The 15,171-nt window shown below is 29.1% G+C and overlaps 2 protein-coding genes across 4 annotated transcripts; one reads left to right on the top strand and one right to left on the bottom strand.

The window, feature by feature from the left end:
* Positions 1-467: 467 nt before the first annotated feature.
* Positions 468-1,490, bottom strand: LOC101509337 (zinc finger A20 and AN1 domain-containing stress-associated protein 3). Its single transcript, XM_004487450.4, has 2 exons — positions 1,264-1,490; positions 468-1,174 (listed from the first exon to the last, which is right to left on the bottom strand). The coding sequence occupies exon 2, from the start codon at positions 1,165-1,167 to the stop codon at positions 718-720; it is 450 nt and encodes a 149-aa protein (XP_004487507.1). The 5' UTR covers positions 1,168-1,174; positions 1,264-1,490; the 3' UTR covers positions 468-717.
* Positions 1,491-9,811: 8,321 nt separating this feature from the next.
* On the top strand, positions 9,812-14,688 carry LOC101509656 (protein SUPPRESSOR OF K(+) TRANSPORT GROWTH DEFECT 1). Of its 3 annotated transcripts, XM_004487451.4 has the most exons (8): positions 9,815-10,591; positions 11,526-11,631; positions 12,321-12,519; positions 13,425-13,493; positions 13,574-13,648; positions 13,755-13,853; positions 13,977-14,132; positions 14,277-14,688. In XM_004487451.4, exons 1-8 carry the CDS (start codon positions 10,117-10,119, stop codon positions 14,400-14,402), a joined length of 1,305 nt encoding a protein of 434 aa, XP_004487508.1. In that variant the 5' UTR covers positions 9,815-10,116; the 3' UTR covers positions 14,403-14,688. The 3 variants fall into 3 exon arrangements, 1 of the variants encoding a protein (XP_004487508.1); XR_012162150.1 differs by lacking the exons at positions 13,755-13,853; positions 13,977-14,132; positions 14,277-14,688 and adding an exon at positions 12,799-12,874 and having other exon boundaries at positions 9,812-10,591; positions 13,574-13,609; XR_003471438.2 differs by lacking the exons at positions 13,755-13,853; positions 13,977-14,132; positions 14,277-14,688 and adding an exon at positions 12,799-12,950 and having other exon boundaries at positions 9,812-10,591; positions 13,574-13,609.
* The last annotated feature ends 483 nt before the right edge of the window (positions 14,689-15,171 follow it).

The following is a 15,171-nucleotide window of genomic DNA, read 5'->3' as shown; positions in this document are numbered from 1 at the left end:
ATATTATATTATTATTACTTTCTCAAAATAATTAATTAATATAGTGGTGTATAAAAAGTAATTAATATAAGTTACAAACTCTTTTAACCAAAAAAAAAATAGGTTACAAAGTTTTAATTACTTTTGAATTCTTTGACAAAAAAAAAAACTAATAATTTTTTGATTTTGTAACATAAAGGCACAATATTGCAAAAAGTTAATGTAAAAAACTTTGTCAAAAATAAATATAATTTTTTAAAAACTACAATTTTTTTTTTGCAAAAACTACATTATTTTATTTTACCATAAGTTCAAGAAACTCACTAACTTATCAAGTTATCGAGTACTGCGTCGTTAAAAAAAAAAACTATCAAGTACTGCGTCGTTAAAAAAAAAAACTATCAAGTACTGCGTTAACAATTATATTTTTTGGTGAATAAGTATGCTTTACTTTACTTCATCCAAAAAGAAAAAGCCAAAAAGGTAGATGTAACTGTGATGACAAATTTTTGTTTAAACTGAATGTCAATATGACCATTAAAATATCTTTAATTGTAATTTTCTACATTAATAAGAAGGCAACCAAATAACAATGACCCACCCACCCACCACCCCCCACCGACTAACCCAAGCAACGGGCCAAACACCCTACCCGAAACCCACATCCGAAAAATTACTCCGGATAACAATCGGCAACCAAAACAATACGAAATTACCACAACACCCTTCCTTTCTTTCTCAGATCTTCTCAAGCTTCTCGCCCTTCACAACCGGGTTCGCCTTCGCGATCTGCTCTCTCCCCAACCCCTTAAAATCAAACTCGCACGCGTGCTGCTCCGGGTAACGGTGGGTCCCACACAACATCAACCCGCACTTACACTTAAACCCCGTGAGCCCCACGCGCTTTCTACACGTCATACACCGATTCTGCTGCAACGGTTTCTCCTCCTCCGCAACGGAAGGCAATCCAACCCGCTCCGACGAAGAAGAAGACGGCTGAGAAACCACCGCTTTCGTCGGCGATACAATCGATTGATTGAGAACGAGTTTCGCTGATGAAGCTTGCTGTTCCTTCATCTGCAAATCGCGGTAACACCTTGAACATAGATTCTGCGTCGCGGTGCTTCCAAAGAAACCGCAATTGTTGACGCATAAGCGTGGTGCCTGGCATCTGTGTTCTTCCGCCATTCTTTTCCTGTAAAAGAATCGAAACCGAAACGTTAAATCGTTGAGATTTCAAATCCCTAAAACACGAAAATTATGAAAGAAAGGAAAAAAGATTACCGTTACGTTGAATTGTTATCGAATCTCCGAAATTCGAAGAGGTAAATAGAAACGAAATAGAAGACGTTGATTATTGGAATTTTTATTGCGAAGAAAATAATATGGAAGAGAGTGAATTGAAGAAAAGACTTATAAAGAAAAGAATGTGCAGATACACGAGAGAAATTGAGATACGTTTAGTTTTTGCGTAAGATTTGATTTGATATTGTGCGAAACGGAGCGTATGCGCGTCTAATGGTTTTGCGTTGGGGGAAATTTAAAGGATGGTCTGTGTCCAGATGAGTCGTATCGTATGTATGTATGTGGACCTGATGTTGGTTTCTTCTCGAAGCCGTGTAAGCTACGCAACTTTTTTCTTACAAGATTTACTTTTTTTTTAATTTTTTAAATTCAAAAAATATTTTTTTTGGTGAAATTAAAGATTTACTATTTTAATGGATACAATAGAGATAAAACATTTCCTTTTATTTTTTTATAGTTTTTTTTACTAAAATAATAGATATTATTTATTCAAATTGTAAAATACATTATTATCCTATAAATTCAAATTTGTTAAAAATATAAATGATAAATTTACGAGTAAATTCACAACATTTAAACTAATAGCGTAAAACGAAAATATGTATATAAATATAATAAAATTTAAGTGTCTGAAATACTATGTCTCTTGATATATAAGTTGAAGAAGACGTGAAGTCATTGATTGAATTATGCAAATAGTCAAAATTACTATTTTGATTCGAACCAAAACGAACATCACGTTAAAATAAAATAAAAAATTGATGTTTAAAGACGGAAAAATCTAAAAGTATCATACTTAGACAACGAAATAAAACAAAAACGAAAAAAATAAAACTAAATTTGTGTATAAGTCACTTATTTAAGTAAATTTGTGTATAAGTCACTTATGATCGGGACAAGTTGTAAAAATAGTTTAATTTGTTGGATTAATCTATTATTTTTTGTGGAGCAAGTTAAAATTTTAGACGTTAATAACCTAAATTGATTTATCCTACTTAATCCTTGAAAATTTATGGTAGGATTGAAAATACATGGCAGTCCAGGAGGTCCATCATGTTTTATGGTCGTTAGTTAATTTTTCCGCTACAACCCATTAAATTTGAAGTTTTTATTTGTATATTAAGATGAAAATAGTTTGAATCGACTACCAACAACCTACAATTTAATTTAAGTCAAATTTAAACCGTACTTTTTTTAAGAGAAAAATAGTTTAAACACATTTTTAAACATAAATATAAACACAAATACACATGTCTCCCACACAATCTATTGGTTAATGAAGTACAATGGGTTGTTAATGACTTATTTTTGCAAATGATAGTACAAATGTCCCACAAAAATTACAAAAAATAATTCAATTCGATCATTAATCATTGTATGCACTTTAGTAACCAATAATAACACATAATATGAAATGTGTTAGACCTAGCACGTTTAGATAGAAATAATTCATTAACTACCTATTGTACTTCACTAACGAATAATATTTACACTATTAACCATAAACAAAAAAAAAATCAAAAAGACCCATAATTAACACACTATTAATCATATAATATGAAAATGTGTTAGACCTACAAAAAATTTAGACGTTGATGAAACTTAACAATTCAAATCTGATTAACATTATTGATTAACAATAATGAAACTTAATATTTAGACAAAAATAATTAACATGATTGATTAACAGTTCACAACTCTAATTTTTAGACAAAAATAAGTCATTAACCACCTATTGTACTTCATTAACCGATAATATTTATATTATTAATCAGAAGTAGAAAAACCAGGTATGAACTCAGAAAAACGTGTATGAATCCAAAAAATTAAAAATTCATATCTAAGCAAAACAACGTACCAAAAACAATTGTAATTTTTCTCAATACTAATGTCTAAAAAAACAACATATTATTAAATGAAATATAAAATTTAAAACTCAACATTGTGGGAAAGAAGTAAATGAGAAGTTATCTTGCAACTGAAGAGATAAGGTTGATCAAGTTACTTCATTAAAAAATTGATTAAAATCAGTAAATAAAAGAAAAAAGGATGAATTATGGAGAGAAAAAAAGAAGAGGATGTGTGAGGTTTATTTTTGTAGAGGAAGACAAAACAAAAAGTGAAAGAAAAAAAAGAGACAAAAAGAGGGAAAAGTAAAAAAAAAAAAAGAAATTAAATGAAGAGAGAGATTGAGTAGGGACCATATGTATTTGTGTTTAAAAATGTGTTTAAATATCATTTCTCATTTTTGTAAATAGACAATGCTAATATTGTTTTAAAAGACTACTTAACATTGTGTTACTTAAATAAATATAAATAATATAAGTATATAAATAATATATGTACCAAAATGTCGTTAAATATGAATAATTTAAGGAGTTAATAGTTTTAATAATTATTCACTAAGGCCTCCACTAATATTTAAAACTCGATTTAGGCGTAAAGAAAGTATACACGTGTATATCATTTTCGTCATACTTTAATTTATTTTAATTCATTTTTGTTGTTTAACTTATTTTGTGCATGAAATAAGCGCGTTTGTATCATTAGGTTAACATTTAAGTCATTTTCGTCCTGCTTAAGTTTATTTTAATTCATTTTGGTTGTTTAACTAATTTTGCGTATTCAATAAATGCATTTGTGTAATTAGATTAACATTTATATCATTTTCGTTCTCATTCGTCTTATTCTAAACCATTGTCTTCTTTAAACTCGTCTCCTCTCATATCCAAATCAACTCTCTCAATTTTATATATGTTGATGGATGGACATGTCAAAAGAAATAGATCAATCGATTTACCACTTTAAATTATCAATAAAAAAAATTGAGATATTTCAATTTAATTTATATAGAACATATTTTTTGAATATTTTTTAAATTTAAATATTTTATGTTATAAATTATGAAGATAAGTATTAAATTGTTTTTATGAAAAGATAAGTTCTAATTTTGTTATTATGATAATCATGATTATTTTTATCTTGATACCAAATAAACTAATAATATATGGTACAATTTTTACAAACGGACTACCGTGTTTTTGTTGTAGTAAATATTTAATTTGATACTTGATGCGCATTTTCGGTTATTTAAAAATTAAGTTGACACAATAGAACCATTAAAAAGAATAATCATATAGCAGGACGTATTGGACTGTTCGTCTGTTCGAAGGTATAACCGGGTAAAACATACGGCGCCGCACGGATTAGTGCACCACCAGAAAGCCCGCAGACGCGTTCCAAACCGTTGATTCCTTCATTTCATTATAATAATAATAATTATTATTATTATTTTACATGAGAAAAGATAGAGCGAAATGGTGGTTTTTTTTAAATAACTCAATTTTTATTTTTTATTAATATAATTTCTTTTGAAAATTATATATAAATTTATTTATTTTTTCCTATAGTGCAAAGACGAGTTTTTAAAAAAAATTGTAATGATGATTTAGCGTCGAGTAGTTTTTTTTAAATAGAAAATTAGTCTTTTGAAAAAAAAATATTTTTTATTTTAAACTTAACCAAAAAAATTATATATATATATATATATATATATATAATTAAGATACTTCATTTATAAAAAACAACACAAATTTTATTTATAAAAAATAAGAACACAAATTTTATGAAAATTACGATAAAATTAATGTTGATCTCTGGTATCCCATTGCTAAGATTTTCACACATGTACGAGATTTTGACAATGTCTTGGTACATCGCGAATTTCTTCTTCTTCATGGGAACAGACGTGTATATGGTGAAGTGTTGCAGAAGAACTTCTTTCACTTTGAATTAGTTGGATACGGAGTAAATGCATTCCCAAAACTTTATTGATACATATTATTAAGTAACGACGTGAAAGACTCAGGTGAATTATAACGAGTATTGAACATGTTATATACTAATTCATCTTCGATTGATGCAAAAGATAATCGACGGTTATCTTCTTATTGTGGTTGTTGGTTATCAAAATTAAATTATTCTCCTTACGTTAACCCGTAGATTGATGTAGTGTATGAGAATAAGTATAGGGAGACACTTGAATGTCAAACAAATTTGAAATATAATATTGATTTTGTTGTGTTGTGTTGTGTTGGACATTGGTTTTTGAAAAGAATGTTGGGTAGATTGTGGTAGAGGTTGGGGTGGATTGACACAAGAATCAACCAATTGATTTTTTACAGAAAAATCGTTTGAAAATTTTGTAAAACCAAAATCAGATCACGTATTCATAATTTGGTTTAAACTCAACATTTAGAGGCGAATAATATGATTATCTCATTCATTTCATTTTTTGTTTTAATTTTCGTAAAATAATGTCCAACTATAGTCAACATGTTTAGTAAATCTACCTTAGGATATTTTTTCATGTTCTTCGGTAGCCTAAATTGTAGTTTCATTCTATCTGTTTGATGCATTCCTGTAGAAACAAATCAAATATGTCGATACATTCTATAGTCAATTGTCTTTTGGATTATCGTATGTTAGACATAGGTAGGGTCTTCAAGTTTGTTAGTAATATATGCATAAGTAGAAACAAAATAATAAAAATAAATTAATGATTTAATATATTACACAATTAACGTTCATGTGATTAATTTTTGATCGCCAACAGTACGATAATAGGGTGTATTGCAAAATTTAATATTATTTCCACTATATATATATACACGAAAATAGATTTGAATCTTAGCGAGTTAATTAATAGTTTTATAAATAGAATATTTACATTTTTGCGAATAGAAAATAAGGCTCAAGATTGTTAATGTATTCAACATCTATAAAGAAGAGCTAATTAATAGTTATATGCTTTTACGTTCGTCAAAACTATTTAGCGCATCTATAAAAAAAGAGTTTTCACCTATATCCAACGAAGGAACATGTTTTTTTAAAATATTTTTTTAAAGTTTAGGTTGTAAATATTAAAGTTCATTAGTGTTTTGTTTTGGGTTTATGTTATTTCAGTCTCTCTTAGAGATCCAAACATGTTTAGGTCAAATTTAATTTATAATTAAACTTATTTTACCACTCTTCTCCCTTTTTATTCTCGTGGTTAAAGCTGTCAATTTTACAAATTCACTAATTATTGGCCCCACCTATATGTTAGAGGGGCTCAAAATTTTATAGTTTAATAGGCTAAAAAAAGAAATTCCTATAACTAAAAAACTCCTAAAATTTTGTTGATATATGAGTTTTTTTTTTTTTATAAAAAAAATCCATTATTTTTTGAATTTTTTTTTCTCAAAATTTTTTGATAAAAAAATATTTATAACTTTTTTTCTCAAAATTTTTTTATTCGAGAAAAAAATCAATTTTTTCAAAAATAAAATAATATTTTGATTTTGTTCACAAAATTTGTTGAGAAAAAAATAATTTTAAATTTTTTTTTAAAAAAATATTTTAGCATAGTAGTTAGTTAAGAGATACTGAAATTTGAATTTACATATCAAATTCAATAACAAAAAAATTAACATAACTATTAATTTTTTTACATTTGCTTATAAAAAAATTTGATATGAGAGCACCGAAGTGTAAGGGTGGCTGATGATGGGGAAAGGAAAGAGAGGAGTAACTATGTTAAGAATGATGGATTAGGTTTAGTACGAGTGACATATGATACAATGTGATAGAAAATTAAAACTTACGTTGAAATAAATTAGTCCGACTAGTCTATTAGTTCTTTTCATTTAAACTTGTATCAAATATGAGAATAAAATAAGTAATATTATTTAAGTTTAATTGCAGTGTTGATTCCTCTATTTTTATTCATTTACGAAATTAGTTCATTTATTTTAAAAGTCGATAATTTTAGTCCCTTTCAGATTTTTGAGCTAAAAAATTGACGATTTAACATATTTTAAATAACGTGAGATACAATTCCATAATATATAACCATCTAGTTGCATTAATTATTTATATGTCGTTAATTAAATTAAATTTTTATGGTGTTTGTTTTTGATTTTATAAGTGTTATAATCATTCTAGATCATCGTATTATATGACAGTTATTTAAAACTCTCAGGTCGCTATTTTCTAGTTAAAAAATTAGAAAGAGACCAAAGTTATTTACTTTTAAAATAGGGGATCAATTATGTGAATCAGTAGAAATAAAATCACTAAAACTGTAATTTAACCTATTATCTATTGAATAACACATTAAAGATAATATATTGGGTGTATTTGTTTTTGATTTTTTTATAAAAAAATTTATTTTTTTAAGTCAAAAATGATTTTTTAATTTTTTTAATGGTATTTGTTTAAGATTTTTAAAAAATTAATTTTGTTAAAAAAATGATTTTTTGTCTAAAAATTAAAGACTAATAAGAGCAGCTTCTTAAAATCTCTCATGGGATGAATGAGAGAGAAACTTGTGAAAAATTTTAAAAAAACGGATTTTTAAGTAAATTTTGTTCAAAATCACGTGGTTGTCCTTGCATTACTTTGAAATCGCGAAAATACCCTTATCTAGGTTTGCTTCGTCCATCGATTCATTTGTATATTAGTCCAATTTGTGTGCAACGAGGTTTTCTTGATTGCGATTGCACCGCCATGGTCATCTTTGATCTTTTTCTCAGTACATCTTCTACACTATGTAATTTTTTTCTCATTCTTTTATGTAATCTGTTGCTAAACTCTTCCAAGGGTCTGTTTGGTACAGTTTTTAAAAACTGTATTTTAATTTTAAAAAATTTAAAACTTTAAAATTTATTTGTTAGAGATTTTTATATTCAATAGTTTTATAAAACTGTTTTAATTTTCTGTTTTAAAAAGAAAAATTACAAAAACATCTTTTAAATGTTTTCCTTTTTATTTTTCAGCTTAAAAAATATTCGAAAAAGAGATAATTTTCATTAATGGCATTTGTGTAAATACGTAAAATTTCTTCTTTTATATTTTTATAATTTTTTTGTACACTCTTCTATATTTTGTCTTTTATATTTACATTGGTTTGGGTGAATTTTTTGTTTTTTTTTTTATTAAAAAATAATATTTTATTCTTAAGTCATATTTCAAGTTGAATGTTAAATATTCGAACCGAAACTATGAAAGTTATTTATTTTAGTATTTAGATATGTGAGTTATTTATTAATTATACTAAAATATTTTACTTGTATGTAAATGTTATTAGTAGAATTTTTTTTATCTTTTTACTTTTATTATTTAATATAAGAAAGTCAGATTTTGAAAATTATATTACTAAATAGTTTTTTTAATTCTCTATTTAAAATCTGTTTTAAAAAAATTAGATTATCAAATATGTTTTCTCTTTTTCTCATCTCTAAAATTGTTTTTAGAAATAAGTATCTCAAACAAATTTTTTCTTTAATTCTATTCTTTAAAACGATTGTAAAAATTAAATTTATACAATAATTTTTAAAAATTAAAATGCAAAAGTGTTTCAAAGATGTCTAAGTCTTTAGTTTTGTAATTTCATCTCATTTTCAGCCCTAAGGTATAACATTTACTTTTATTTTAGTTCCCATTTTTTGGTCTTCCTAAGCAAGGTTTTAAAAAATGGTATGCGACTAAGAAAATGATTGTGACAAAAAAGATAAAAAATCATGGCCATTACTACTGTTTGCCATTTTAAGGATGTGAAGAAAAATCACATAAAATAAAATAGTTGCTAACTCTAGCGATGAAACTCTGTTTTTATGAAAAATTACGAGAATTCCATTTTTTTTTCAATTTCAAATGAATGAAAACACATTTTCATTTTCATGTATCTAAATATTATCTTATCTCATTTTCTAATTTTGATATTCTCTCATATCTCAACTAATTTTATATATTATACAATAGTATATATAATATTAATAAGATTTATGCAATATTATAATTAATACACACTATGACGACCACAATTTGTGACGCAACACACTTCGATATCGCTCTGTGAATGCAACTGTCACCTGCCACCTGTTAAATTTTTCTGTGAAAAATTATTATACTTTTTAATTTGGAGTATCTTCTTTATTCTCAATTTTTCATGAATAAGCTTACTCAAATTCTGTAGTTTTGGTTTTATTATCTTTTGCTTCTCAAATTTGTAAATTAGGAAACTTGGAAGATTCATGAATAAGCTACAATCACATGAAAGGTTATGACACTAATCATGATTTTCATGGTCTTAAAAGAGATATCAATATCAAGGTGCACCTAATTTAGAACCTGATTTTTGAACTAAGTAATAATGAATTTAAAATTGGTATATTCTTTATGTTGTGTTTGCTTTGGATTATTTTTTATGTTGTAGTAATTTTATAATTTAAAAAAAATTATTTTTACATGTATCTAAGCAAGTTAAAAATCATTTAAATATAATAATTTTTATAGTTGTAAACAAACAGAAAATCAATTCAAATATTTTCTTAAAAATTTCTAAAATTAATCTTAAAAATATTTTAAACAAAATTGTTTTTATTTTAATCTATAAAAAATGCGTCCATTATACATACATGTCAATTTTGTATTCACTTTAAATATTCAAATTTAAATTTGTGAAGTTTACTTATTTGAGTTATTTCCATTCCTAATTTTGAGAAGTGGGGGAAGCAAAATTTCTCTCAAACTTAATTGAAACGCGTTTTTTGGGACAACAAAACCAAACGATTCAGCAATTCTTCCCTCCTTTCCCAATATCCTACCTCGTATTTCCGATCAGATCCTCACCACCTCAAATCCACCTCACCCCCCTATTTGCTAAACACACCACGCATGGTCTCGTTCCATCTCTAGGGTTTCCCCTTGTTCCTCCTCACACAAATTTTCACTTTCAATTCTTCAATTATCGTACATATACATGCTAAATCGCTCAATTCTTGAAAAAAAATGTACAGCAATTTCAAAGAACAAGCGATAGAGTACGTGAAACAAGCCGTTCACGAGGACAATGCTGGTAACTACGCGAAAGCTTTTCCCCTTTACATGAACGCTTTGGAGTATTTCAAGACTCATCTAAAGTATGAGAAGAACCCTAAGATTCGAGAAGCTATTACGCAGAAATTCACCGAGTATTTGCGTCGTGCTGAGGAGATCAGGGCCGTGCTTGACGATGGTGGGCCTGGTCCGGCTTCGAATGGAGATGCTGCTGTGGCTACGAGGCCCAAGAGTAAGCCCAAGGATGGGGAAGGTGGAGGTGATGGAGAGGATCCGGAGCAGGCGAAACTTAGGGCTGGATTGAATTCGGCGATTATTAGGGAAAAACCTAATGTGAAGTGGAATGATGTCGCTGGGTTGGAGAGTGCCAAACAGGCTTTGCAGGAAGCTGTGATTTTGCCTGTGAAGTTTCCTCAGTTCTTTACTGGTTTGTTTAGCTTCATCATCACCATGTCATTGCCAAATTGAAAATTATTGTCCTTGTTGACGTGTTATCTATGAATATGAAGTTACAAATATAGACACAAGACACAATACTGACATGTAGACATATGTTATATTTTAGAAAATGAAAGCAATTGGATGTAACCACATTAAATGGTATGTTTAATTGATTTATTTGAGCTTATCTACTAGCAGAAACATTTGTGGAATTGTTTGGGAGAATTTATGGGAACAACTAATGACATGTTATTAAACTGTTTTCAGCTTATTTCCATAAGTTCTCTAGGATAATTTATGGAAGGAGCTAATGCCTTATAGCTTTTATGAAAACAGTTTGACTATATGTTGTCTTTTGTTATAGAAATAACATATACATATGCACTTATATGATAAGTGCTTCATTAAACTGTTTGTCTCCAAACAGGGACTGTTGGTGTATTGTCGGATACAACACCGACACACCTTCAATCTGAAATGTTGGTGCTATTTAAGGCTTGCTGCCTTCTCAATTTTAGCTTCTATTTTAGTCACTAAATTTACACAACTGAAAGTAATTATGCACAACGAACTAGATTGACTGTGGTTATGTGTCTTTTTGGGGGAGGAGATAGGATAGGATATGGATATCAAGGATTGAGCATGTTGTTTATTATATGCAAGGATACGCATTTTGCATTTGAAAGTTGGCTAGTTTGTTAATTTGTTTATTGACTTTGTTGGAGGAAGGAGTGAACGATTTCTAGTTTTTAATCAAAGTTTTGGCCATGAGTGAAAATGAGTTACATTTTATTTTTACCTTCTCATGCTTTTGTTATGTCAAACAAGTGTAAAGATATATTCTGTTTAGGTCCTCCAAATTTCTTCATACTCTTTCTATTTCATTAAATGTTTATTATGTTTTCTGTGGTCTCTTTCAGGTAAAAGACGACCATGGAGAGCATTTTTGTTGTATGGACCTCCTGGAACTGGTAAATCATATTTAGCTAAGGCAGTTGCAACTGAGGCTGATTCCACATTTTTCAGGTAAAACTGTTCTATTGTTTACCTGAACAGAATAAATTTTGTAGATTACAAGGAAAATCCTTGGAATGAAATCATAAATTCACATGTTGAAACTTGAAAAATATATTATGTATAGCATGCCCTTTTATAGGCCTTAAAACTTGAATTGCAAGTAAGCGATCTCATAGGACTTTGCCTAGCATTTGGCATCTCAGTTGAGTTCTAATACAATCATATTTGCATCAAACACGAAAAACCTATGTAGAGTATAAATTCCTAACAAGTCTTATTGAAACTACTCTATTATTGCTAAAAGATTTCATCATTATTATACTTGACTTGATTTATCCTCTATCATTTTTTGACTTTATATAGGGATAAGATAAACATTGAAGGAGTTGATATGAAAACGATGTAGCTTCTTGGTTAAATGCACAGCTAAAAATTTGAAAAATTGTGATGTATGTTGCTATGGGTCATTAATAATTGCTGATTGCATGGCATTTGGAAAACGATATGTGCAACCATTGCAACTGTCTTCAAATCCATCCTTTAGTTTTTTTATGAGCCTTATTCGAGATAAAAATTGTTTACCACGAGAACTTGAGCTGTATTTGATCTATTGAAAGATATCTTTTGTATCGTTATGAATTAGCTCCGTAATTGGACATATTCTTGTGAGAATTTTTAACTTTTGAATTCTTCACCAGTATTTCTTCATCAGATCTTGTGTCAAAGTGGATGGGTGAAAGTGAAAAGCTGGTTTCAAACCTTTTCCAAATGGCCCGAGAAAGTGCCCCCTCTATCATATTTATCGATGAAATTGATTCCCTATGTGGTCAGCGTGGAGAAGGCAATGAGAGTGAAGCTTCAAGACGAATCAAAACAGAACTTCTGGTGCAGATGCAGGTAATAGTTTTATGGTGAGGATATGTTGATAAGCATAGTAATCAGTTTAGTAGGTTATGCTTGAATTGCCTCATGCATAGCTTAGTCTCAGTTATACAGTGTAATATTTGGATCTTTTGTTAAAATATATTTCCAAATCATACAGGAAAAACAAAATTGTTTTCTTGTATGCTTTGATATAAACCCATTTAAGTGCATGCTTGTATATATGGTTTATTTTTAAAAGTAGGTTTCCTTGGTTTCTGTTTACTGTCTGATACAATTGCTTTTCAATTTCAGTTCTCAGATAATTTCTGGATGCTTGTTAATTCGTAATTCATGCTTCAATTTTCTATGTTGGAGTAAAAATTATTGGGTATGTCAAGTGTGAAATTTGAAATAAAGATGTCCCACATCCACATATAATGAACAAAATGAAGAGTAAATAAGAGGTTAGACCCATTAACCCAGCCCCTTAAGGTTTTGGGAACAAATGTAGTCAAAGTCTCTTGATGCTCCCCTAAAAAATTCCTTACAAAATAAACTAAGCCTTCATTTTAAACAATATTTTCGATGAACTTTTCTTGTTTTAGCATGAGAGGCCAGACCATATTAGTGGAATAGTTCAATAAGATTGGGTTGTTTCCTGCTGGCCCTGCTTCTTATTAGTACATTGGTTCAACTCTTTTTTGCAACACTTGAAATATCATTAGTTCCATGCTTTTCCTTTGTTCGGCATATTGTGGTTTCAAAACAATTCTAAGTCCAGCAGCTAAATTTACATCCATTGTAATACTGGGTCTAGTCTGTTTGCTTTGATACACTTTTTTGTTCTTAGCATTTTTGTAGTTTCCGACATTTTTGGTTTATTGTTTCTCTTTTGTATTATTCTGTAGTTAATGTAGTTTATCCACTTTACATTGTAGGGTGTAGGAAACAATGACCAGAAAGTTCTTGTTCTTGCAGCAACAAATACACCTTATGCTTTAGACCAGGTGAGACAAATAATTCTATTTATATCACCCCATACAGAATCGATAGAAAGCTAATTTCATTTATCAATTTGTATTTCCAGGCAATAAGGCGTCGTTTTGATAAGCGTATATATATTCCACTACCAGATTTGAAGGCTCGCCAACACATGTTCAAGGCAAGGGCAAATATGCATGATTATCAAATGCTGAATTTTATTGTGATATATAAACTTAGCAAATGGTTTTATGGTGTTTTTTTTTTTGGCTTGATAAATTGAGCAGGTGCATCTTGGAGATACTCCTCATAATTTGACTGAAAGTGATTTTGAATACTTGGCTAGCAGGACAGAGGGGTTTTCCGGTTCAGATATATCTGTCTGTGTAAGTTTTTAACTTGTAAAATAAAATAACTGGTATCAATAATCTTTCACTTGTTAGTAAAGTAAAATCTTTTACTTGGATCCGATGATTTTCTTTTAAAAAGCTTTTTGATCTCTTCTTCAGGTGAAGGATGTTTTGTTTGAACCTGTTCGCAAAACCCAAGATGCTATGTTCTTCTTTAAGAGCCCTGAGGGTATGTGGATCCCATGTGGACCAAAGCAACAGGGGGCAGTTCAAACTACAATGCAGGATCTTGCTACAAAAGGACTTGCTTCTAAGGTATTCAAGATACTATATATTGGCAATGAGATTTGTTTTTGGGATTAGAATTGGAAAATAGAGTTGCAATGGTTTTTGACTAGGTTGTTATACATATCTTTAATTGAAGCCAAGGAAATACTTACCACATTAAAACTTATGCAGATCCTTCCACCCCCTATTACGAGAACAGATTTTGAAAAGGTTTTGGCTAGACAAAGGCCTACAGTAAGCAAATCTGACCTTGAGGTTCATGAGAGATTCACAAAGGAGTTTGGAGAAGAAGGTTAATGCAGATGAAATTATTCATTTGCAAAATATCCACACTGGTTTTAGATATGTTGTTAAGTAATTTACTAATTTGTTTAGCTGTTGGATCAAGGGAAATGCATCCTTTTTATGTTATTTTGGGGGATGTGAGGTTCCCTTTTGTGCGGAGATTGATTTATAAAGGTGGATACTCATTTTGCTTTTCCTGAATTGTGTATATTGGAATCCGAAATGATTAGAAAAACTTGTGTCATGGTGGTTGCTTATTATGTTGGTATGCTATCCAGGCTGCACGGCATTTGCTGTAGTCAAAGGTTGTGTTTTTCAGTTTTCAAGATGGATAATATATTCAGTAGCTATGCCGCACCGAACTATGCATGTAAAAGTGCATATATTCAACTGCTAAGTTCCTTCTGAAAATGCATGTAAATAATCTCAAGCAGTGCATATGGACGTAATTCACTGGTTTTTCATTCTATTTTGGGTAATTCAATTAATTGGGATTTCTGTATAGCCAATCTCCGAGAGTACGAATCAATCTATATTTTGTCTCACTGAAATTGCAGTGATGCAATGGTGCAAAATGTTTAAACAGAATCTATCATCAGTTCTTTTGTGTTTATTTGGGGTCATGGATAAGAGATTAATGTATCAATATCAATATTAATTTTAAAGTTAGGGAAATGTTAATAAGTACCCTTTAATTTAGTTTATTAATTGATTTAATATTGCAAAATTTCTAAATCTAGAATTCAATAATAAAAGTTAATGAATAAATAACAGTTAAAAT

The sequence above is a fragment of the Cicer arietinum genome, chromosome 1 (assembly GCF_000331145.2).
Source record: "Cicer arietinum cultivar CDC Frontier isolate Library 1 chromosome 1, Cicar.CDCFrontier_v2.0, whole genome shotgun sequence".
In the NCBI taxonomy this organism is placed as follows: Eukaryota; Viridiplantae; Streptophyta; class Magnoliopsida; order Fabales; family Fabaceae; genus Cicer; species Cicer arietinum.
Note: the sequence above shows the minus strand (reverse complement) of the source record. Positions and strands in the feature narration are given on the sequence as shown.